Below are 25,014 nucleotides of genomic sequence, written 5' to 3'. Positions count from 1 at the left end.
ATTCCACTCTCCTGTCAATTCACTAACTCAACTCTCCTGTCAATTCACTCGCTCCACTCTCCCCTCAAATCGCTCATTCCGCTCTCCCGTCAATTCACTGCGTCAACTCTCCTGTCAATACACTCATTCCATCTTCCTGTCAATTCACTGACTCAACTCTCCTGTCAGTTCACTCATTCCACTTTCCTGTTAATTCACTGACTCAACTCTCCTGTCAGTTCACTCATTCCACTCTCCTGTCAATTCACTAACTCCACTCTCCTGTCAATTAACTCGCTCCACTCTCCCGTCAAATCGCTCATTCCGCTCTCCCGTCAATTCACTGATTCAACTCTCCTGTCAATTCACTTATTCCACCTTCCCGTCAATTCACTGACTCAACTCTCCTGTCAGTTCACTCATTCCACTCTCCTGTTAATTCACTGACTCAACTCTCCTGTCAGTTCACTCATTCCACTCTCCTGTTAATTCACTGACTCAACTCTCCTGTCAATTCACTTATTCCACTCTCCTGTTAATTCACTGACTCAACTCTCCTGTCAATTCACTCATTCCACCTTCCTGTCAATTCACTGACTCAACTCTCCTGTCAATTCACTCATTCCACTCTGTCAATTCACTGACTCAACTCTCCTGTCAGTTCACTCATTCCACTGTCCTGTTAATTCACTGACTCAACTCTCCTGTCAGTTCATCATTCCACTCTCCTGTTAATTCACTGACTCAACTCTCCTGTCAATTCAATCTTTCCACTATCCTGTTAATTCACTGACTCGACTCTCCTGTCAATTCACTCATTCCACTTTCCTATCAATTCACTGACTCAACTGTCCTGTCAATTCATTCATTCCACTATCCTGTTAATTCACTGACTCGACTCTCCTGTCAATTGACTCATTCCATTTTCCTATCAATTCAATGACTCAACTCTCCTGTCAATTCACTCATTCCACTCTGTCAATTCACTGACTCAACTCTCCTGTCAGTTCACTCATTCCACTCTCCTGTTAATTCACTGACTCAACTCTCCTGTCAGTTCACTCATTCCACTCTCCTGTTAATTTACTGACTCAACTCTCCTGTCAATTCAATCTTTCCACTATCCTGTTAATTCACTGACTCGACTCTCCTGTCAATTCACTCATTCCACTTTCCTATCAATTCACTGACTCAACTGTCCTGTCAATTCATTCATTCCACTATCCTGTTAATTCACTGACTCGACTCTCCTGTCAATTGACTCATTCCATTTTCCTATCAATTCACTGACTCAACTCTCCTGTCAATTCACTCATTCCACTCTGTCAATTCACTGACTCAACTCTCCTGTCAGTTCACTCATTCCACTCTCCTGTTAATTCACTGACTCAACTCTCCTGTCAGTTCACTCATTCCACTCTCATGTTAATTCACTGACTCAACTCTCCTGTCAATTCAATCTTTCCACTATCCTATTAATTCACTGACTCGACTCTCCTGTCACTTCACTCATTCCACTTTCCTATCAATTCACTGACTCAACTGTCCTGTCAATTCATTCATTCCACTATCCTGTTAATTCACTGACTCGACTCTCCTGTCAATTGACTCATTCCATTTTCCTATCAATTCACTGACTCAACTCTCCTGTCAATTTACTCATCCACTCTCCTGTCAATTCACTCATTCCACTCTCCTGTCAATTCACTGACTCATCTCTCCTGTCAATTCAATGACTCAACTCTCCTGTCAATTCATTCGTTCCATTCTCCAGTGAATTCACTCATTCCCCCGTACAATTAACTAATCAAGTTCGTTCATTCAATTCTCACTAATACACCACTAGCCTCGCCAATCCACCCATTCACCAGTAAATTCACCTACTCTCTCTTCAATTCATACATTGTCTCGTTAATTCTCTAGTTTTCTCGTTAATTACCTCATTTCCTCACTCAAAGTCAATTGCCTGAGAAAGAATTAACAATTAAATACCCGTACACTTCATCGTCTACGGTCTACTGATTCTAAGACAAAGTAAGAATGTCAAGGGCAACTTGGAAAAGAACTTGCAGAGCTGTGAAACTTCATTAGTTCAACGATTTCTCTGAAATCCTCAATCTAAGCCACACGAGCGTAAATTTCTCCTACAATTTCATTCCATTACTGATCCGTTATCGCTATCTCTCATCAAAGTCATCTTTGACAATTTTCTGCAGTTGGAAAGAGACTTATTGTCAGCAATAGGAATGGAAGCCTGGACTAGAGCCTCACAGACATGGTATTTGTATAAGTACGATTATTTAGTCCCGACAGTCGGCGGCAATGTGCGCCTGGGTCAGGAGAGTCCATTTAATTACTCCAAGGGGTGCTTGGATTAGTCAGTCGCTTGCAGTCAGAGCGATCGGATGTCATGCGAGCGGTAGAGCGGTATGTTTCCAGTACAGTTAAGCTGTACTGCATTCCTTTACTGATCCCTCGCCCTTATCTCTACTCCGAAGCTCTCCACTACTCTTATTACTTCCCCTCTTTCGCGTCATCGAGCTGTCAGGACTAAATAATCGGTCTGTACTATCTGACATAAGCCTATAATTCATCGTTCTGATTAATTAGGTAATCACGGTGTAAGTAATTATCTTCCTGATGAAAGAATTGCACAATTCAATTAATTATTGGCAGATTGTTATCCGATTAACTGATAAGTCGTCACAGAGCAATCAATTTCGCGCTATCTGCTAATCAGTGACTGTTCAAGGCCTATACAACAGACTACGTAGATTTGATAGTGCGATTTGCAACATAAATTGATAATGATCCATGCAAGGGCTGCCGAGGACAATGCCAAGGAACTTAGAAAATTTCCTTCGTGATTAAGATTACGAACTGACGATTTGGTCAGTGTCAAGAATGCGGTACTATTCATTCATAGTGTTCTGCCCAATGGCAGGTCTTTCACTGCAAACCCAGTATTCTCCAGTCTTTCCTATTTTCTGCCTTCCTCTTTGTCTCCGCCTATAATCCATTCATCTTAATGTCGTCTATCATGTGACATCTTCTTCGTTCCCGAACTCTTCTCCCGTTCACCATTCCTTCCAGTGAATCCTTCAGTAGGCAGTTTCTTCTCAGCCAGTGACCCAACCAATTTCTTTTCCTCTTCCTAATCAGTTTCAGCATCATTCTCTCTTCACCCTCTCTTTCCAACACAGCTTTATTTCTTATTCCATTTCACACGCTCCTTCCTACCCCATATCCACATTTCAAATGTTTCTAGTCGCTTCTCTTTACTTTGTAATGTCCATGTTTCTGCCCTATACAATGCTACACTCCACACCAAGCACTTTACTAGTCTCTTCCTTTGTTCTTTTGAAGTGCCTGGGATACCTCATGCACAATAATTATTATCAGTAGTAAATAAATTGTAATGTGTTTTGACATTATACACATTTTTGTTGTAATATATGAGCAATGAAATGGAAGCTTAGAAAATAATTACTTTTTTGTTTTTTTGTTTGTTTGTAAGTTATAGCCTATGTATTTATGTACCAGTATTTCTTTCTTTCTTCCAATGCTTCGTGACACAATATAATTCAAGTATAGTACATAAGGTTTTCCTTTAAATAGTACATTATGCAACGAGCCTATAATGGTAGTAATTAAGACACAAGTATGATTGTTTATGAAACGAGCGCAAGCGGGTTTCATAATTTTCATACGAGCGTCTTAATTACCATTATAGGCAAGTTTCATACGACTTTTTATGCTCGACCATATTTCTAACTTGAAATTATTTAAAATTAGGTCTTCTTATGGTTATGTGCGAACTGACCTGAATTGCGAGATGTGTGCAGACGCGAAAGTATTGATTTTTTCCGAGGCCGAATGTCATTGACCTTGGCAGAGAATAAGATGAGGATTACTCTGATATAAACTGGAAATTGATTTAGAAGTGAAAAACGAGATGACAACTTGAATTTATTTGAATATTATTTACAATTAACGCTAATTATTATAGTAACAGAACATAACCTTCTGCGACAGTATTGGATTTCCAGCCTCCGTGACTTTTCGCTAATTGTCTTTCGATTGCATAATCGATATAACGGTACAAAGCTGACTTGTGATTGGCTGAACACCTGAACTTTAATGAGTAAGTGTACTTTAATGTCATGCATTAAAGGACTGCTAACAGGTGTATAATTACTACATTTCGGCATGGTCGAGCATAAAGAATATACTATATTTTCTATTATTCACTCATTAAAGCGACTGAAGCACTTTCTTCCTGATAAATTAAAATTAATCCTTGTACAAACACTCGTGATGCCACACTTCGACTACTGCGATGTTATATTAAGTAGCCTAAATGCAAATTTGAGCAGCAGGCTACAACGTGTGCATAATGCGTGCGTCCGTTATATTTGTAATATTCGTAAGTATGATCATGTTTCCCCGTCTTTCCAAACTCTGTCTTCGTTAAGGCTAAGCGATCGACGAGCCCTGCATTCTCTTATTTCAAATTCTGCGCACCGCTACCCCAATCTATTTGGCTTCTCTTTTTCAAAATTTATCCGCATATCATCAGCTAAGTACCAGGTCTCATCATAACAATTTACTCATTATTCCCTACCACAAGACATCTTTATATTCTTCATCCTATACAGTTTCAGTTGCTAGAAATTGGAACTCGCTACCGAGTGATGTAAGGGGTTGTTGGACAATAATTTAATTTAGAAAAAAATTACATAAATTCTTACTTAACAGATTAATTACTGATTAATATTTGTTACTTATAATGAAACTAACATCTATCCATTCTTATTATTACCATTAATTTCTCTAAATAGAACACAAAACCTCTAACGGCAAAATTTCATTACATTAATATTCTCATTATATCAATATATTTTAGATTTACATTTTGCTCCCTATAACATAGTTCTAGTAAACTTATATTATATTAATTTTCATCATTTTAACCAACTAGCTATCTCAACTTATAGTTCTTTACATATTGCATATTGACTGAATTGAATTACATTAGCTCATAAATTAAGTTATTACTTTATCTTACAGGTTTTATCTCAATTTAAATAAACATGTACTAGTCGTTAAAACTTAACTGAAGAATATTGCTGGAGAATATTTTAAGTGTAGTGTAAATATTTATAATGTATATATGTATGTCACTATTGTATTGATTAAGGCTGGTTAAGTGGAAGAGAAGGCCTTATGGCCTTAAGTCTGCCAGCGAAAATAAAACTTCTATTCTATTCTATATTATTTAACGTGAAGTATTGTTAATTTATAAATAAATAGTCATAAATCATAATGATATATCACAAATATTTCAATTTTCAAATAACAATACTTAATACTTGAAATTCAAGGATTTCATGTCAATTATACTGGCAGTATTTATCACATTCAATACTTGGCAAAGATAGACTACCTACACTCTTCAGATAATACTATCACTACAGCAATTTAGGTCCAATTATCTCTTATCTGCTACTGATGTAAGTATACGAGATAAATTTTCTATTTGCTTGCTATTCTGCTTTATGACATTCCCTTACGTTTTAAACACAAAAAGTACTTTTTAAAGTACTATACAGAGTGATTCACGAGGATTTACCGTCACTTACAGAGTTTATTTCCGAAGACATTCTGAGCAAAAACTGTCATATAAACATTTGTCCTAATCTCAAAATTTTCAAAGTTACACTGATTTGAAGTTGTTTGTAAAATACCATTATTCTTGAGCTTTAAGGGTGAAAGAATATTACAAATAAAGAATGAACTATTCAGGAGTATCATTTCTTTAATTAGCTAATCGGATCCCGGCCAACTAGTCACTCATATCGAGTGCACCTCAGCACATGTGTGGACTTCGGTCCTGCGTTCATAGACGTCTATGACGTAGTGCAGAGGGCGGCCACTAGAGGGAACCCAAGAGTTGGAGCTTAACCTGAGACGATTCTAACCGGCGTCGGAGTTGTATCCGGTGTGGCTTAGTGGATAAAGCATCAGCACGTAGAGCTGAAAACCCGGGTTCAAATCCCGGCGCCGCAGAGAATTTTTCTCCGTTCCATTACTCTTTCATCGTATGATGACGCAGAATATCTGCATGGAAATATCACATGTACTTCGGTACATTAAAATAATAATATTCTGAAGCTAAAAATGTGTTGTGAATTCCATAGTTGCTTCGCACAGATTTTTTTTCGATTTTTTTGCTACAAAATTACATTTTCTCACATATTTATCACAACAATTGTTATAAATCACGCCATAATTTATTTATGAAATGGTATATTTTCCTCCTGGATTTCTCGCATATTATGTTGGTAATTAGGATTAGTATGATCCAATATTACAATTTATTTTGTCAGGCAACATGAAATTTATTGCTTTGGTTAAAAAGTTTCCGATTCACGAGACCTAACCTAAAAATGTATTTATTTACTTGCATTTTCATCAGTTTGCTTTACTGTAAACCGAAATTATTTCTGCCAACATAACAGTTAGAAAATAACTGCCAGTTGTAGTATTTGTCAGTACCCGAAATTCGACACGAAGTTGGCAAAAGAAAATTCAACCTGAGAGCTAGAAAATCACTATAATCCACTAGCATATGTAGTAATAGGGGGAAAATGGTTAGGTTTCACCCTTACGGTATTAAGTAAACTGATCCGGACTATAGCTGGTAAGAAATTTTAGTCCTAAATACGTTTTTCGTGATTTCCCAGAGTTATGGGAATGGAAAAGTGTCGTTTTTAAAAAATAAGCTCCTCAATTTAGCTTTTGTTACAACAATCTTAACCAGCTTGAACTGAGTAGATTTGATTTTATGAAGACGAAAAAAACGTAATTATTTTGGATTAATATATATCTACAACCAAAATTCTAAGTTCAGATTAACTGAGAGTTAATGTTATTGCCTGAAATCAGACCATTTAAACAAGATATATCAAGCAGGTTAGACATTCTTATGTAAAATTCTGTACAATAGACTACCTTGAACTGTAGCACATCTTCTGACATGTGCCAGGTGTGAACGATGGCCTTCTGGGACAAGGTGACGTAACAGGAAACTTGTAATGTCAGAGCACAAGGGCGACAATAATTATTGAACAATGCACTCGGCTCAAATACGTTAATGACAAGCTGACAAGGCTTTGTTATTACTCATTAGCATTCCGAACATATATCTAACAGCAAGAAGGCGCGAAGTTAATGAGGTTCGTGTTGTCTGAATAACAGATTCATTGGAAAATGTCACCGGGGACGACGTTTAAAATGTATCTTAATATTTCTGAAAAGGCTTCAGGTTCAAAAACAATGAAAACGATTCTTCTAAAAAGGGGATTGGCTATATGGCAAAATACTTTATTTAAAAGGGGGGTTATAAGGGGGCCTGAATTAAATAAATCGAAATATCTCGCTTATTATTGATTTTTGTGAAAAATGTTACATAACAAAAGTTTCTTTAAAAATGATTTCCTATAAGTTTTATTCTTTACAAAAGTTTGATAGGACTGATATTTAATGAGATAAATGAGTTTTAAAATTAAAATAACGCCATCTAAAACGGTGCAATGAAATAACAAATGACTTCGTCTATAAGGGGCCTTGGACAACAACAATCGAAACAGGGGCCTTGGACATCAACAATCGAAAGCTATTAAACATAGCCTACAGACAATGTTTCTGTGTTTGTAAGAAGTAATATCGGAAGCTAAATTAACCGATTTGTATTATTAATTATTATTTCACCATTGGAAAGTGTAGTTTCTCTAGATGGACATAATGCTATAATGTTATTACAGTAATGTCTGAATGAATTGAGGACAGGTAAGATTAAAATAGCTTCTTATGCACAGAAAACTTGATAGGCTATTCTGTACATTCGTTTCATGTATTTCCTAAAATAATTTTATGTATACATTCATTTTTATCTCAGAGAATTAACGAACAACGAGAGTGTATTAGTTTAGTATGCAGTAATAGCACGTTAGCTTAGCAATCCATTATTTTATAATTCAAATTTTAACTATGCTCAATTGAATCGTGTTAAAATACATAAAATATACAGTATATGCAATAAATGCAATGCAAAAAAAAATTGGGTAATGAGCGAAGCAGATTATCTTGCGCTGTTGTAAAAGTTGTTCCCTGGATCAAACGTCCTATTTTAATTATGTAATTACTTTATATTTATTTCTAACAGGTGCAGCGGAGCGCACGGGTACGGCTAGTAATATTAATATTGCGAGAAAATCTGAATGATTTGTAGCGAAGTTCATAAAAAGCTTTACATTAAAAAGTAGTTTTTGTTTCAGTTGTGCCTTTTAGTTTCTTTTTTGTTTCTGTTATCTACACAGACAGCAAAATAAGTGTCAAAATAAATAACTGTATATCCGAAAGAAAATTAGTTAATAATGGAGTTCGACAAGATTGTCCACTATCACCAACTTTATTTAATATTTATATAAATGAAATTATTTTAAAATGGAACCAAATCTACACATCAGGAATCAAAATAACCAGTGCTTTAACATTAAATACCTTACTCTATGCCGATGATCAAGTCATAATTTCCAATTCAGAGAATAATTTACAAAGAGGATTGTATACATTAAATAAAATATTAAAAGATTTTGGGATGGAAATTTCAGCACAAAAATCAAAAGTAATGGCATTTTTAGGACAAGACCCAGTCAGAAGTAAGATAATACACAATAACCAATGCCTCGAACAAGTGCAAAATTTCAATTATCTGGGTTGTGAAATATCTTATCAAAATGAAAAAGATGTGAACAAGAAAATTACCAAATTTACACAAATTCTAGGAATAATAAACAACACATTAAAAGCTAAATTAGTACAAAAATCTACAAGAACAAAAATATATAATACACTAGCATTACCCTCCCTTTTATACGGAAGCGAGATTTGGACATTAAAGAAAAAAGACATGAACAGAATCAAAGCAACGGAAATGAAATTTTTGAGGAGGACAGCAGGATATACTCTTTTAGACCGAAAAAAGAATGAAGAAATTTTAGAACAATTAGAAGTAGAGTCAGTAGAAGAAAAAATCAGCAGATACAAATTCAAATGGCTAGATCATGTGAGAAGAATGGAAAATTCAAGAATCCCAAAAATTATGATGCAATATAAACCTAGAGGACATCGTCGACCAGGAAGACCTTTAAGAATACTGCTAGATGGGGCCGAAACAGGTCTAGAGAGGCCTAATTCGTGAAGGATAATGATGATGATGAATAAAAAATAGTAATATGCGTTACAAGAGCGGTATGTTGAAGTTTTCATGTTCGAGAAAAAGTTTGAAAAAGCGAAACGTAGTTGAGCGTTTTTAATTTCCGAGAATTTAAAGAAAACATACCGCTCGTGTATCGTACATTATTTTGTGCGAAGATCGTTTATTACATACCTCAAAGAAGAATTTCTAATTAGTTGCAATGAAATCTCCATCTTGGTTTCTGTTCAATGACGGTAAATTTGCAAAACAAAAATATCTATCTTCAACATTGTTGCTTTAAAATGTTTTCTGTGTTTACTATACTCCAGCAGGCCGTGATATACGTCTTTCCCCCCCCCCCCCAGTCTATGATGAGTCAGGAATCTTGTTGATTTTTTCACGGCTTCCTTAATGTTACTTGCATCACGAATGCAGTAACTTTAGTGGAGTTGTAGAGTTTACTTAATTTTTGCAAATATTTAAAAACAATAATTAACAGTGCAATTTAGGTGAAATTGCAGTGGTAAGTTTCCAATTTATAATTATTACTATATTGAACGTCTCTAAAAATAATATGTTAAAAGCTTAAAGCAGTAAAATCAATATGTCACTTAAGCGGTAAGAAGAGGGAAATTGTTATGTGTGTTAGGTTGGGAATACTGAATGTGGAATTTTAGACTTTCCGCGGATTGGTTTTGTGCGGAAACCAAGCAAATACGCACGATCTCGCACAAAATAATTTGCAAATAAAAAATGCATCTTGCGTTTTACAAACCTTACCACCGCTGGTACTGCCACTGTTTTATTATTATTATTATTATTATTATTATTATTATTATTATTATTATTATTATTATTATTATTATTATCATTATTATTATTATTATTATTATTATTATTATTTTGTTAACTTACACATTATAGTACTATGATCCTGTGCTTTTCGTAATAGCAACATTGCCTTGTACACGTAAAAGGTCTTGTTAGTTTGCGGGAAATTGTTTCAGTTTTAATACAGTATCCTGCTTCTTTCAGCTTTATTCGTCATTTCTCAACAACTTTCCTTTTAACTCGAATGCCGAGTATAAAATAATAGATTTCATTAAAAATATCACTGCAAATATTCGAATTGGCTGTTGCTTTTACAATCATTAAACAACTTTATCAAAACGAGCCCGAATTCCTAAATTGCTCAACAATTCCTGCGCTGTCGTCACCAAGGCCACCTGCAATACAAAAAGCCGGAATTCACAGCAGACGCAAGTATCCATGTCGCCGTGAATCATCATATGGCCTTCGCATAGCGGAAATTTTAGCCGACTTTCTTTTTTCTTTTATTTTAAATATTAAATTCACATTTCCGACTAAATTTCCTTCAATACTTTAACAGCTTTACATTCTTTTCGACGTAGAAAGTATATCTTTCTCCGCATCGAGTATGGGCACCAGTTCCGGAATCCGTGGTGAAACAACATATGCCAGAATGCTTACTATAGCAAGACATAAGCCGAATGCTGGTGTTTTTAGTAGGTAGGCCACAAAACAATGTTGGTAACTTGTATGACTACGCCCAGGAAATAGGGCCTCGAATATGAGTACAAATTGTACTGCACGGCCTTTCTTAGTAATATCTCAGCATCGAGAGGAGCTATAGATCTTTGCAACCATTCCATATGAAGAGAAATTAATTATTCAATATGATCTTCATTAATTACTTCTCTTATCATAGATCCATATTCTATATATTTTGTAAACCGAAACGTAAATAAAACATTCGAACCAAAACAACTATAGGCCAGTTTGATTTCCGAAATTGGGTGGCGTATTCTACGTGCTGGTATATTCCTGAGAGAGCGTAGAAATTTTTCCTTCTTCTTTTTCTTTTTCTTCTTCTTCTTCTTCTTTTTATATTCAGTTCACATTTTCTAATAAATGCCCCTCAACATTTTAAGAGGTTTACATTTTTTTATAATAATATAAATTCTCTACGTCTTTCTTTTTCACAAAGCATTACAGTGCATCACTCTTCTATCTGCAGTCAATGTGATTAGACGGTCATGATGATGCTTATAATATTTATGCTCGTAGATTCGTAATGATGATTTGTTGCAATTTTTCACTTTGTCGGACATGTGTTTCGTGAGTAATTTTGATTGTATAATTAAATCGTGATATTTTCTGAGGAAATGAATAAATGAATAAATCAATAAATGAATAAATAAATGAATAAATAAATAAATATATAAATAAGTGAATAAATGAATAAATAAGTGAATAAATGAATAAATAAGTGAATAAATGAATGAATAAATAAATGAATAAATAAATAAATAAGTGAATAAATAAATAAATAAATAAGTGAATAAATGAATAAATAAATAAATAAGTGAATAAATGAATAAATAAATAAATAAATAAGTGAATAAATAAATAAATAAATAAGTGAATAAATGAATAAATAAATAAGTGAATAAATAAATAAATAAATAAGCAAATAAATAAATAAGTGAACAAATAAATATATAAGTGAATAAATAAATAAGTGAATAAATGAATAAATAAATGAATAAATAAGTGAATAAATTAATAAATAAATAGAATAAATACATAAATTAAATACATAAATAAAATAAATTTAATAAATAGATAGAAAAAATTAAATAAATAAGATAAATAAATTACATAAATACATTCAGTAAATTAATTAAATTAATAAAATATAAATTAAATTAATATAGTAAGTAAATCAAATAAAGCGAACAAATAATATAAATAAATCAAATAAAGAACACATTAATTATTGAAATAAATAAAGTAGAAAAATAAATAACTGATTATTATTAATAATTAATTAAATACACAAATTTAAATAATTATTTGTATTAATTAAACAAATAAATTAAATAAATAAATTTTTGTATCCATATTTTACAAATAAAAGCAAGAGCATTTGAACATACAGTATGCCCTCACGCACTCAAATTTCCTCCATTATCTGTTCTTGGTTAACTACAGATCTTGGATTATATCTCTGCGGTGGGTGACCGGTAAATTTCAACGGCTTATCTTACCGTTGGCGACAGAGCGTTTAAAAGCATTGCGAACTTATCTCCTTCCCCCTTCCTCCCTACCACAAACGTGACGTTGCACGAAGGCAGAGATATAATCCGAGATCTGCAACTGACGTGTAGTGAAGAAATCAGACGATAACACATCTTTAGATATTTTTTTTTTTATTTTTTGACGCGCTACGCCTACAGCCTAATTAATTATGTTATGCAGGTTAATTTCGTTTAGCATTATTGTATTTTAATGCCGATCAATAAATATACATCTATTATAAAAAAAATTGATACATTTTCATCGCATCTTTTCAAATGTTTTTCGGGTTACGACAACAATCGACATAAAATGAATTTCAATAACTCCCAAAGCGATCTCGTATGTACCACTGCGCATGCGCAATGCGTTGAATCTGGAACTTCGGCGGGCCATTTCTTTTTCTGTTAGAAAATTCAGGTGAGCCCCTTTAGGGTGGGGGGGGGGGAACTGTACGTTATCAGCCAGAATCTTAATCAGAACTATTGAATAATAAAGAAAAATTAACGAATAAAGGTCTTTGAGCCTCTAAAATCGGTATTTTATTTGTTCCTCCTGTAAATAACTTTGTCCATCCCTGTCCAAAAGCAACGAGTTGCTGTTTTTGTCATGAACAATGTGAATGTCTGGACATTACAGATAATTAAGGATTTATTATTTCATCGGTTCAATTTACCATATTGAGAATTACTGTAAATCAAGTTCGACAGCAATCTGAGAGTTAAATCTGAATATCTTTCTTGTGACTTATTTGAGCCGTTCAGAGCAGAAGTGGTGTAAGTCAAGAATGGGTAATGAGGGTTAAAGTAAACATTCTGTAAAATACAGCGCAAAGTAGCAATTAATATTCAATTTATTTAAACTATTAGTAGTCATTGGATAGCAAGAAGGCCATATTAATTGCTACTTTGCACTGTATTTTACAGAATTTTTACTTTAAACCTCATTACCCAATTTTGACTTACACCACTTATGCTCCGAATGGCTCATTTGTCCTTTCTAAACTCTTAATGGATTTTGCCACATCTGCAAATTTGTTTTTCATAAATAACATATTTTCATATAGTTTTATTGAAACAAACGACTGTGCTTTTACATTTAAGAGATCAGAAAACGTAATAATAATAATAATAATAATAATAATAATAATAATAATAATAATAATAATAATAATGATAATAATAATAATAATAATAATAATAATAATAATAAGAATAATGATAATAATAATGATTTATTTATTTATTTATTTATTTAGGATATTAACGTGCAAAACAACAGCACAAGGCCAATTACTGTTTAGCACAAGAAACAAACAAATCAACAAATGATGATGAGAATGAATGATAGAAAATGGCAGTGAGATTAAATAATAATAGTAATAATAATAATAATAATAATAATAATAATAATAATAATAATAGTAATAATAGTTACGGTTTTCTTTTGCATGAATAAACTATTGAAACAAAATCGTACTTCTTTCAGTCTGAAATCAATAAATATTTTCTATTGAAATGAGACTATTTGAAACTAATAACCAAAATAACTTCAACTATGATTTATGGAAGAAAAATTCAATTCCAAAGTATGGACACGTTTCTGAATTACGTTTTTGAACTCAGAACCATAAAGAAGTACCGCAAAGAAACAAAATTGTGAAAATTTAGATTTCGCGAGATTTTCGGACATGAAAACTGGAATAAAAATTACAAAAGTTAAATACAATTTTGCTCATTTTTGCTTTCTTTTTGAGATAAAAATTGTTTCATATGTAACATTTCATCGTCGTCATTGTAATTTCATTTATCATTATCATCACCACAGAATGTGTATTCGTCACTTCGCCAATGCATATGAAAGAACATTACAAAATTTTTAAGGGAAATGTACAAATTATTGTAATTCATTATATTTGCTGTTTTACTTATTTTTTACGTTTTTTTATATAAATGCAATAATAATTCAGTTTTTGAAAATGAAACATAAACAGTAAATAATAATAATAATAATAATAATAATAATAATAATAATAATAATAATAATAATAATAATAATAATAATAATAACAATAATAATAATAATAATTTTTATTTTATTGGGTTATTTTACGACGCTTTATCAACATCTAGGTTATTTAGCGTGTGAATGATATGAAGGTGATAATGCCGGTGAAATAAGTCCAGGGTCCAGCACCGAAAGTTACCCAGCATTTGCTCGTATTGGGTTGAAGGAAAACCCCGGAAAAATCCTCAACCAGGTAACTTGCCCCGACCGGGATTCGAACCCGGGCCACCTGGTTTCGCAGCCAGGCGCGCTGACCGTTACTCCACAGGTGTGGACAATAATAATAATAATAATAATAATAATAATAATAATAATAATAATAATACTTACTTACAAATGGCTTTTAAGGAACCCGAAGGTTCATTGCCGCCCTCACATAAGCTCGCGATCGGTCCCTATCCTGTGCAAGATTAATCCAGTCTCTATCATCATATCCCACCTCCCTCAAATCCATTTTAATATTATCCTCCCATCTACGTCTCGGACTCCCCAAAGGTCTTTTTCCCTCCGGTCTCCCAACTAACACTCTATATGCATTTCTGGATTCGCCCATACGTGCTACATGCCCTACCCATCTCAAACGTCTGGATTTAATGTTCCTAATTATGTCAGGTGAAAAATACAATGCGTGCAGTTCTGTGTTGTGTAACTTTCTCCATTCTCCTGTAACTTCATCCCGCTTAGCCCCAAATATTTTCCTAAGCACCTTATTCTCAAACACCCTTAACCTATGTTCCTCTCTCAGAGTGAGAGTCCAAGTTTCACAACGATACAGAACAACCGGTAATATAACTGTTTTATAAATTCTAACTTTCAGATTTTAATAATAATAATAATAATAATAATAATAATAATAAATAATAAATAATAATAATAATAATAATAATAATAATAATTAGTATTATTACTGTTATTAGTATTATTTTTTATTTATTTATTATTTATAAAATATGTTTCATATTATTCCAAATATAATTGTTTCTACATTATTATCCGTTTTGAGTCGCATTACTTAGTATGTTGAAACAAAATATCGACCAAATCACTGGCAACAATGTTTAAAATTATTCCTCAATTACACACTACAGGCTTTTGATAACCGCCACTAGGATCGCTGTATGCCAGCATTGTTGTAAATAATTTCCTAATACGTATCTTACTAAATGCACAAGCGGATACTCACCAGCATGTGTTGGCTATAGACGCAGATGACACCCAGAAATAGGGTCAAGATGGGCGCGAGGACGAGACCGGCGTTGAGGAAGGCGTCCCCCATGGCGTAGAGACCCGAGCCGATGTTCCCCTTCAACAGGTGTACAAGCGTCTCTAGAAACCTTCGTGACGGACCACGAAGAAAACGACATCGAGGTCAGTCATTATTACGTAACTGAAATGCGAGCACAGCCACTGTGGCGGTTTTATTCCAACAATCAAACAACACACATTTAAAAAAATTAAAATGTCTTAAAACAAATTCAATTCCAACTCTGACATTAAAATCTTACTGCATCAGAAGTTTTTCATGTTAAACAAGTTTTTTGCTTTGCCAAAATCATAATTAGGTCTACCATTTTTTTACCATTTTATAATAAAGGACATTTCAGGCCTTTAAATGATCTGGAACGAGAAAGAAAATGTGTTTTGAAATCTTGTTAGACTTTATTTCCTCAACGGTTTGTAACGACGTACAGACTCAATTCCAACTTTGACATTAAAATCTTCCTGCATCAGAAGCTTTTCATGTTAAACGAGTTTTTGTTTTGCCAAAATCATAATTACTATTTTTTACCATTTTATAATAAAATTAAAGACATTTCAGGCCTTTATATGATCTGGAACGCGAAATAAAATGTGTTTTGCAATCTTGTTAGACTTCTATTTCCTCAACGGTTTGTAACGACTTACAGGTCCCATCCGTATGTCAGTAGCAGTGGGAAACAACGCAAATATTTCGGTTTTCCACGCTGGTGAACCGAGTTAGAATCCCGGCGAATCTAACTGGAATTTGTGGCGAAAGAAAACGTTCTTAGTGGTAGGTTTTCGTGGGTTATTCCCGTTTCCCCTACCAGCATTTCACCATTGTTCCATTAATAATCACCATAAGTGTTATTTAGTTCGCCTCTATGGTGCACCAAGGGCAACGCCTACAGACGGCTAAAGATTGACAGTGACTTACAAATTCACTGCAGGATAGGGAAGGGTGTATCTTCGGACCAACACTAGACAGGCACACATCGCGAGTGTCTCTGGCCGTGTGGTCAGCATGGCACAGAGCCTCACAGGGTAGAATCATATAACAAATGACGAACACCTAGTCACGTATACGGTAGAAACATTTCTTCTATTGTCAATAACGGGAATCGAACTACGGACCTCTTGGTTGTAAAAGCGTGCGCTATCCACATAGCCAAAGCGCTGGATTTTGATAGAAGACATTAAAAGAGTGTAACTAATTACATAATAAGCGATAAAGAATGCGGTGGGACTCACGATGTGGGGTGTTGCACGCCGACGTGCCCATCTGTTTCCAGGGGGGGCCCAGGAGCTCCTTTGCCATCTTCCACTGTGAGAATGTAGGCTCTTGATGACGTCACATTGCTGAAACAAAGAAGAAGTGGCAAGTGGATTAGTATTAGTACTGGCATTAGTAGTATTTGTACTGATATTGGTCACGGTGGTAAAATTGGTTGTGGTGTTGGTTATTGTGATGTATTGGTAGTGGTAATGGTAGTGATGGTGGTATCGGCAATGTTAGTAGTAGTAGTAATAGTAGTAGTAATAGTGGTAGTAATAGTAGTAGTAATAGTGGTAGTAATAGTAGTAGTAATAGTAATAGTGGTGGTAATAGTAGTAGTAGTAGTAGTGGTAGTAGTAGTAATAGTAATAGTAGTAGTGATAGTAGAAGTAGTAGTAGTGGTAGTAGTAGTAGTAGTGGTAGTAGTAGTAGTAGTGGTAGTAGTAGTAGTAGTGGTAGTAGTAGAAGTAGTGGTAGTAATAATAGTAGTAATAGTAATAGTAGTAGTAGTAGTAATAGTAGTAGTAGTAGTGATAGTAGAAGTAGTAGTAGTAATAGTAGTAGTGATAGTAGAAGTAGTAGTAGTGGTAGTAGTAGTAGTAGAAGTAGTAGTAGTAGTAATAGTAGCAGTAATAGTAGTAGTAGTAGAAGTAATAGTAATGGTGGTAGTGGTAGTAGTAGTAGTGGTGGTAGTAGTATTACTGGTGGTAGTAGTAGTAGTGGTAGTGGTAGTAGTAGTAGTGGTGGTAGTAATATTATTGGTGGTAGTAGTAGTAGTGGTAGTGGTAGTAGTAGTAGTGGTGGTAGTAGTATTATTGGTGGTAGCAGTAGTAGTGGTGGTAGTGGTAGTAGTAGTATTATTGGTGGTAGTAGTAGTAGTAGTAGTAGTAGTGGTATTGGTACAGGTAGTGGTATTGGTAGTGGTGGTGTATTCGTTTTCAATTTTTTAGTAGAACCTAAATCTTTTAATAGGGGAATTAAATATACTGTGAGTGCACAGGGTTAACGGCTTCAAAGCTGGGTTTCTGTTTCAAATAAAGTGCACTGGTGCAATAATTAACATGGAGGCATGAGATAATTACTCTACCTGCCATTATAATTTCACTTTAAAGATGGTAGTAGGCCTATTGGTAGTGATCGCATCAAGATGCATATTAGACATTTACAGCTGATTTTCGTTCCATCACATTGTTGGATTTAGTCTGGATTGGAAGATATTTCCCCACAATCTCATACAGACATGCTTCCAATATGTGACGAAATGGAGAAATGACTCTAGTACACATGTTCAAGGCAGACATTTAATTCTCGTTGATATGTCAACAGAGTGACAGGTGCAGTGTCATAATACACAAGTTAGGGCAGATTTGATCACAGCCTACAGGATACTTACTGAATCATAAACCCTCAGTTCTTACCTTATGCACTTTGATTTTAGTTTGACGCCATTCAGTATTATGTCCACTTTGCGTCATTCATTGATTTCGAAGGGGAAAAAAAATTATATAACCACTTCTACGATAGATATAGATATCAACGAGGACAATAACAAATACTTGTAAAATACAGCAGCCCCTCAAGAGTGATAAGATCTGATAGCTCTGGTGATAATCACGTAAACGTCTTTGTGTTTTCCGAGAAGATGGCTGGAATATTTTGTGTACGTAAGTTAGGTTAGTTCCTATTAATTCAGTTTACGTTAAGTTTATATTAGGTTAGTAATTACATCAATATGATGGGTTCCTAGTTTCGAGCGAGTTAACATTTGAGCCCTTCAGAGCAGAAGTGGTGTAAGTCAAAAATGTATAATGAGGGTTAAAGTAAACATTCTGTAAAATACAGCGCAAAGTAGCAATTAATATTCAAGGTATTTAAACTATTAGTAGTCAGTGGATAGCAAGAAGGACATATTAATTGCTACTTTGCGCTGTATTTTACAGAACTTTTACTTTAAACGTCATTACTCAATCCTGACTTACACCACTTTTGCTCTGAACGGCTCATTTCTTTTATAACGAATTTATACTGTTTTTCAACTTGTTTTGTGGTGATTTTAATAAGTTTTGTAATTTTTTACACATGAATCGACGTGGTTCTATTAAAATAAAATATAATAAAAGTACTACTGTTGAATATATGTAGGTTTATAGGTCGAAATAATTAGTACAATAAAATTGTCAGTAATGTTCATGTCTCTAATTTTTACTTACGAAAGTTGGCAAGCCTAGTGGTAGTGGTAATAGTAGTGATGGTAAGTAGCAGTAATAATTATGTATGCATATATTTATTAACACTACAATTGGGTATACACTCGTTTATTTATTTTAGTAGGTTATTTTACGACGCTTTATCAACAGCTTTGGTTATTTAGCGTCTGAATGAGATGAAGGTGATAATGCCGGTGAAATGAGTCCGGGGTCCAGCAACGTAAGTTACCCAGCATTTGCTCATATTGGGTTGAGGGAAAACCCCGGAAAAAACCTCAACCAGGTAACTTGTCCCGACCGGGAATCGAACCCAGGCCACCTGGTTTCGCGGCTAGACGTGCTAACCGTTACTCCACAGGCGTGGACTTTACACTCGTTGGCAGTGATATATAATATATAATAATACCATTATAATTCTACAATAATTACAGCAATAACATAAAAATAAAAAAATAAAATAAAATAAACCCAAATTTATTTCTAATTATAAATAAATATATGCAATAAACCTAGGACTATAAATAAAAACTATTCTATAACAACGCCTACAATAAGGAAAAGTAAATCTAGCTTGTAAGTACTTCTATTTCACCCAACTATTACCAATTTAAGCAATTACATATCACCTTAATTAATTACATATCACCTTAATTTATTTACATATCAAGTAACTTACATATCATCTTAATTAATTACATATCACCTTAATTTATTTACATATCAAGTAAATTACATATCATCTTAATTAATTACGTATCATCTTAATTAATTACATATCAGCTTAATTAATTACATATCAACTTAATTACTTACATATCATCTTAATTAATTACATATCACCTTAATTTATTTACATATCAAGTAAATTACATATCATCTTAATTAATTACATATCACCTTAATTTATTTACATATCAAGTAAATTACATATCATCTTAATTAATTACTTATCATCTTAATTAATTACGTATCATCTTAATTAATTACATATCATCTTAATTAATTACATATCACCTCAATTTATTTACATATCAAGTAAATTACATATCATCTTAATTAATTACGTATCATCTTAATTAATTACATATCATCTTAATTACATATCAACTTAATTAATTACATGTCACAACTTAGTTAATTACACTGCACCTACAATTACATTGTCAGTCTAATCTTCTCAACCTTTCCTTAAATGTATTGATTTTAAGAGACCACCCTGAAAGATTGCCGCAGGTAAGCTGTTCCAATCTACTATTGTGCGATTAACAAAAGAAAATTTTCCCACGTCCGTTCTTTGTTTTCTGCATTTAAACTTCCTAATATGATCAGCCCTTCCTTAGTATGATGGTGTTGCTAATCTAGCATTGATATCGGTCCTTGCTTCGTGTCCCATTTGTGCCTTAAACAATGCGATGAGTCTGGTTTTTCGTCGCCTTGATTTGAGAGATTCCCACCCTAAGTCTTTTACTATCTCCTCACCATGTCCCTTCCCCATTTTGACATATTTTGCTGCCTTGCGTTGAACCTTTTCTATTGAATCGATTTGGTTTTGTCTGTACGGATCCCAACCTACTGTTCCGTATTCCATAATTGGGCGAACAAGGGTTTTGTACGCTAATTCTTTTGAGCTTCGGTTGGATTTCTTCAGAATACGCATAATTATTATTTTTATTATAGGCTAACAATTGTAAAAATATTAATAATAATAATAACAATAATAATAGTATTTTTACTTTTGTAGTACATAATTAAACTTTCGTATCTTATGTTCTTTTATGGTTTGGTTCTTTCACGATAATATTATCGTCGTCATATCTGTCATTTTCCCAAGGCGGTTTTCTGCTACTTAACATTAAGGATGTCCCACACTCACGTGTTACTACTATATTCTGAACACGAAGACAATTACCTCAGAAACAAAAGAAGACAATGTTAAGGTCATAGATTGCAAAATCTACCCGCAGATAACCACGAGAATTTATAGTTTCCTAGACATTGATGATAAAAAACAAGCTATGCAAGTCGATTGTATTCTTTCTGATGTCGCAATGTAATTTTTCGTTAAGGTCTACTGAAGACATCGTGTGCGCGTGGTGTAGCCAAGAAAAGCCTTTCTGTCTTAACTTCATCGGGTAAAATAAAATAATTATGACCAATTAGTACATTACTATCGATTTCTTGTTTTCGTCATATGCATTTAAAGTTTCGCTTTTGGCGTGAATATGTCTATCTGCACCGTACAGTGTATGATTATTTCTGTCAACACCGAGATGACAGATTACGCAGCTAGAAGGGTGAAACCTAAAATATGTAAGGAAAATAAAGAGATTCATTCATTCATTATAATTTCTATTGCAGTACAATACAATCGTGTAATACCACAGACTAGTATATAGTATTTATTTATTTAACCTGGTAGAGATAAGGCCGTCAGGCATTCTCTGCCCCTCTACCAGGAGATTCCAACTACAATATCAACAATAAAATTACAATTAGTATTAAATTTACAATTACAATTACAAATAACATTACAATTAATATTAAATTCACAATTACAATTACAATAAAATCAAAGTACGAAAAGATTACCTGAATAATTAAAGCTGGATAATTTATCATAGAGAAACAAAGAATATTTTGTATTTACTGAATTACAAATTAAACCTAGGATAACAAAATTGTATAGTGATGAAATTACTGAATATTGAAATATTTTGTGATAGATTAAGGAAACTATTTACAAGAAATCAATTACTGACCAAGTGCCTAGTAAGTTTTCGTTTGAATTCAATTTTATTTGGACAGTCCCTCATGCTAGCAGGTAGCGAATTCCAGAGTCTTGGCAGGGCTATTGTGAAAGAGGATGAGTATGAGGAGGTGCAATGGGATGGTATTGTTAGTATTGTTTCATGACGAGAGCGTATATACAGTCGCGAAGCTCAATACGTAGGGAATATGCATCCCTAGATAGTTGCTAACCACTAGGATCGTTACTATCGCCTCATCACATACAATGTGAAACAGTACCGGCACAGTGTATTGTTCCTAATACCCTCATCAACTCAAGCTTCGTGACTGTATATAGCCTACTAGAATGTGATAATACTATAAATAGACTACATTCACAACAACGCACGTTACGCTCATACATGTAATTATACAGGTATATAAGTGAGCTATGTATGTATTTTTTTTATTTTAGTAGGTTATTTTACGACGCTTTATCAACAGCTTAGGTTATTTAGCGTCTGAATGACATGAAGGTGATAATGCCGGTGAAATGAGTCCAGGGTCCAACACCGAAAGTTACCCAGCATTTGCTCATATTGGGTTGAGGAAAACCCCGGAAAAAACCTCAACCAGGTAACTTGTCTCGACCGGGAATCGAACCCGGGCCACCTGGTTTCGCGGCTAGACGCGCTAACCGTTACTCCACAGGTGTGGACTCTATGTATGTATGTATGTATGTATGTATGTAGGCCTATGTATGTATGTATGTACTCGTATGTTTGTATGTATGTATGTATGTATGTATGTATGCAATATTTACTTCTGTGGTTCGATATTTAATGAAGCTCATTTTTGGAAACCCGAATGTATAAGACTGAAACTTTAAAATAAACCTACGCAAATATTAATTTTTGGTCCTACATCCATATCTGTTACGGTGACAATGATTATTAGAGGAAAAAAATCTCGGCCGCCGAGTCACTCAATTGAGTGCGCTCCTTGTATAATGGCAGTTGACTTAATGCAATCGAAAAAAAATCGAAAAATCGGAGGACAAATTTAAAAGGTACACAAATCGCGTCCTTGCAAGGGGTTGGGGGCTGTACAAAACTAAATATGTGAGCTCCAAGCCTGTTGGCCACTAGTCTCACTCCGGGTTACGCTGCTCCACTGAAGGAGCTCTAGAAAATTTTGAAGGGGAAGCCGAAATTGGACGTAACCTCTTAGGTACCACATACGCGAGGGGGACGGAGATTTGATCAAGTGATCACTATGTATATATATATATATATCATCATCATCATCTTCCTAACAAGTATTAGGCCAAGTGGCCTGTTACGGTCTCAAACTAGAATTTTCAGTCCATCTCTTCTTTGGACGGCCTAGAGATCTTTTGCCATATGGATGGTAATGAAGCAGTGCTTTTGGAATTCTGCATTGATTCATTCGTTCGAGATGACCCTTCCACTGAAGTTGATATTTGCTGATGAACTGCATAATGGGTTCTATTTGAAGTTCTTGCATTAGGTCCTCGTTTTTTTTATGATCCCAGCGAGTATATCCAGCTGTTGCTCTCATAAACCTCATCTCACTTGCTGTTATTCTACTGACATCTTTATTCTTCACAGTCCACGCTTCGCTACCATAGCTTAATACTGGCTGTGCTAAGGTTTTATACAAGCCTATTCTTGTGTGTCTTTGTACTAGTGAGGGTTTCATGATTTTATTAATGATCCCCATTGTTTTATTATATTTACATATTTTTTCAGCAATATCTACTTCATCATAAGGTGATAGTGTATAGCCAAGATAAGTGAAGGTATTTACTCTTTCTATTATTTTATTATTCAAACAGATTTTGCTTGGTACAGGGAATTTCCCACAAAATGACATGATTTTCGATTTTTCAATATTAATTTCCATGTTATATTTTTCACTGACCTTATTTAAATTGTGTACTGAATATTGTAAATCATCTTCAGTTGATGCCATGAGAACTAAATCATCAGCGAAAAGTAAAGCATCAAGGTGCAAATTTCGATTAATTGGAATAAATCCATGTCGTGTCTGTCGCCAATCTGGAATGATTCTATTTATATATATAATAAACAGAAGTGGTGAAAGGCCACAGCCTTGTCGTACTCCACTATAAATGGGTCGCCACTGTGAAAGTTTATTGTTGCTTCGAATTGCTATGATGGTTGTTTTATATATATTGTAAATATTTTGTATAATCTGTTGAGGTACTTGATCATCTGCCAAAATCTGAAGTAATTTATTCCGATTGACTTTATCAAAAGCCATATATATATATATATATATATATATATATATATATATATATATATATATACATCTGTGGCTTGGTTCTAAAAGGGCCAATGTCAAAAATGTTAGTTTTAAGATAAATTGGTTTGAAGTTTGTTTATTTTGTGCAGTGAACCTATGACATTGGCTTGTGAATGCTCTGTACCTTCCACATTAACTGCAGCAGACATTGGCCCTTTTAGTAAATGGAAGAACTGACCGAGATAAGCTCGAAAGTGTATATAACTCAAAAGTGCAAAAAATTGACATTGGCCTTTTAGAACCAAGCCACAGATATATATATATATATATATATATATATATATATATATATATATATATATACTAGCCGTACCCGTGCGCTCCGCTGCACCCGTTAGAAATAAATATAAAGTAATTACATAATTAAAATAGGACATTTGATCCAGGGAACATCCGTGTTTGATAGAAGGATAAATAGTTTAATATGTTGCTTAATTTAAATTACATTTAAATAATTAAAATGGAATCATTCTGGTCCAGAGACACTCATTTGGTGCAATGACAATTCCTTTAACATGTTTTTTTAATTTTTATTACATGCATCCATAGTTCAATGAACATTGACATCATTTAGATTTAATGTGTATACTTTATTTTACTTGTTATATGTTTCCATTGAATTATGGTAATAACTTAATTTTAACTCTTGTTTTCTACGTATTCAGTAAATGGCGCTTGGCCCACTATGGTTCTGAACCCTTCAAATAAATTATATTATATTATATTATATTATATTATATTATATTATATTATATTATATTATATTATATTATATTATATAAAAAGTGTGTTGATAACGGATATAC

The 25,014-nt window shown here is 33.7% G+C and overlaps 1 protein-coding gene across 2 annotated transcripts in view; it reads right to left on the bottom strand.

Moving 5' to 3' along the window:
• Positions 1–25,014, bottom strand: part of LOC138713136 (proton-coupled amino acid transporter-like protein pathetic) — a 104,787-nt gene that overhangs the window by 21,905 nt on the left and 57,868 nt on the right. The window contains exons 3-4 of one of the 2 annotated variants that reach the window (XM_069844929.1): positions 16,898–17,005; positions 15,591–15,741 (exon numbers count right to left, since the gene is read on the bottom strand). In XM_069844929.1, the coding sequence (XP_069701030.1) occupies positions 15,591–15,741; positions 16,898–17,005 (259 nt within the window). Of the gene's footprint in view, positions 1–15,590; positions 15,795–16,897; positions 17,006–25,014 lie in introns of those variants that run through there. The other variant, XM_069844930.1, reaches the window with a different exon arrangement.

The sequence above is a fragment of the Periplaneta americana genome, chromosome 14 (assembly GCF_040183065.1).
Source record: "Periplaneta americana isolate PAMFEO1 chromosome 14, P.americana_PAMFEO1_priV1, whole genome shotgun sequence".
NCBI lineage: Eukaryota > Metazoa > Arthropoda > Insecta > Blattodea > Blattidae > Periplaneta > Periplaneta americana.
Note: the sequence above shows the minus strand (reverse complement) of the source record. Positions and strands in the feature narration are given on the sequence as shown.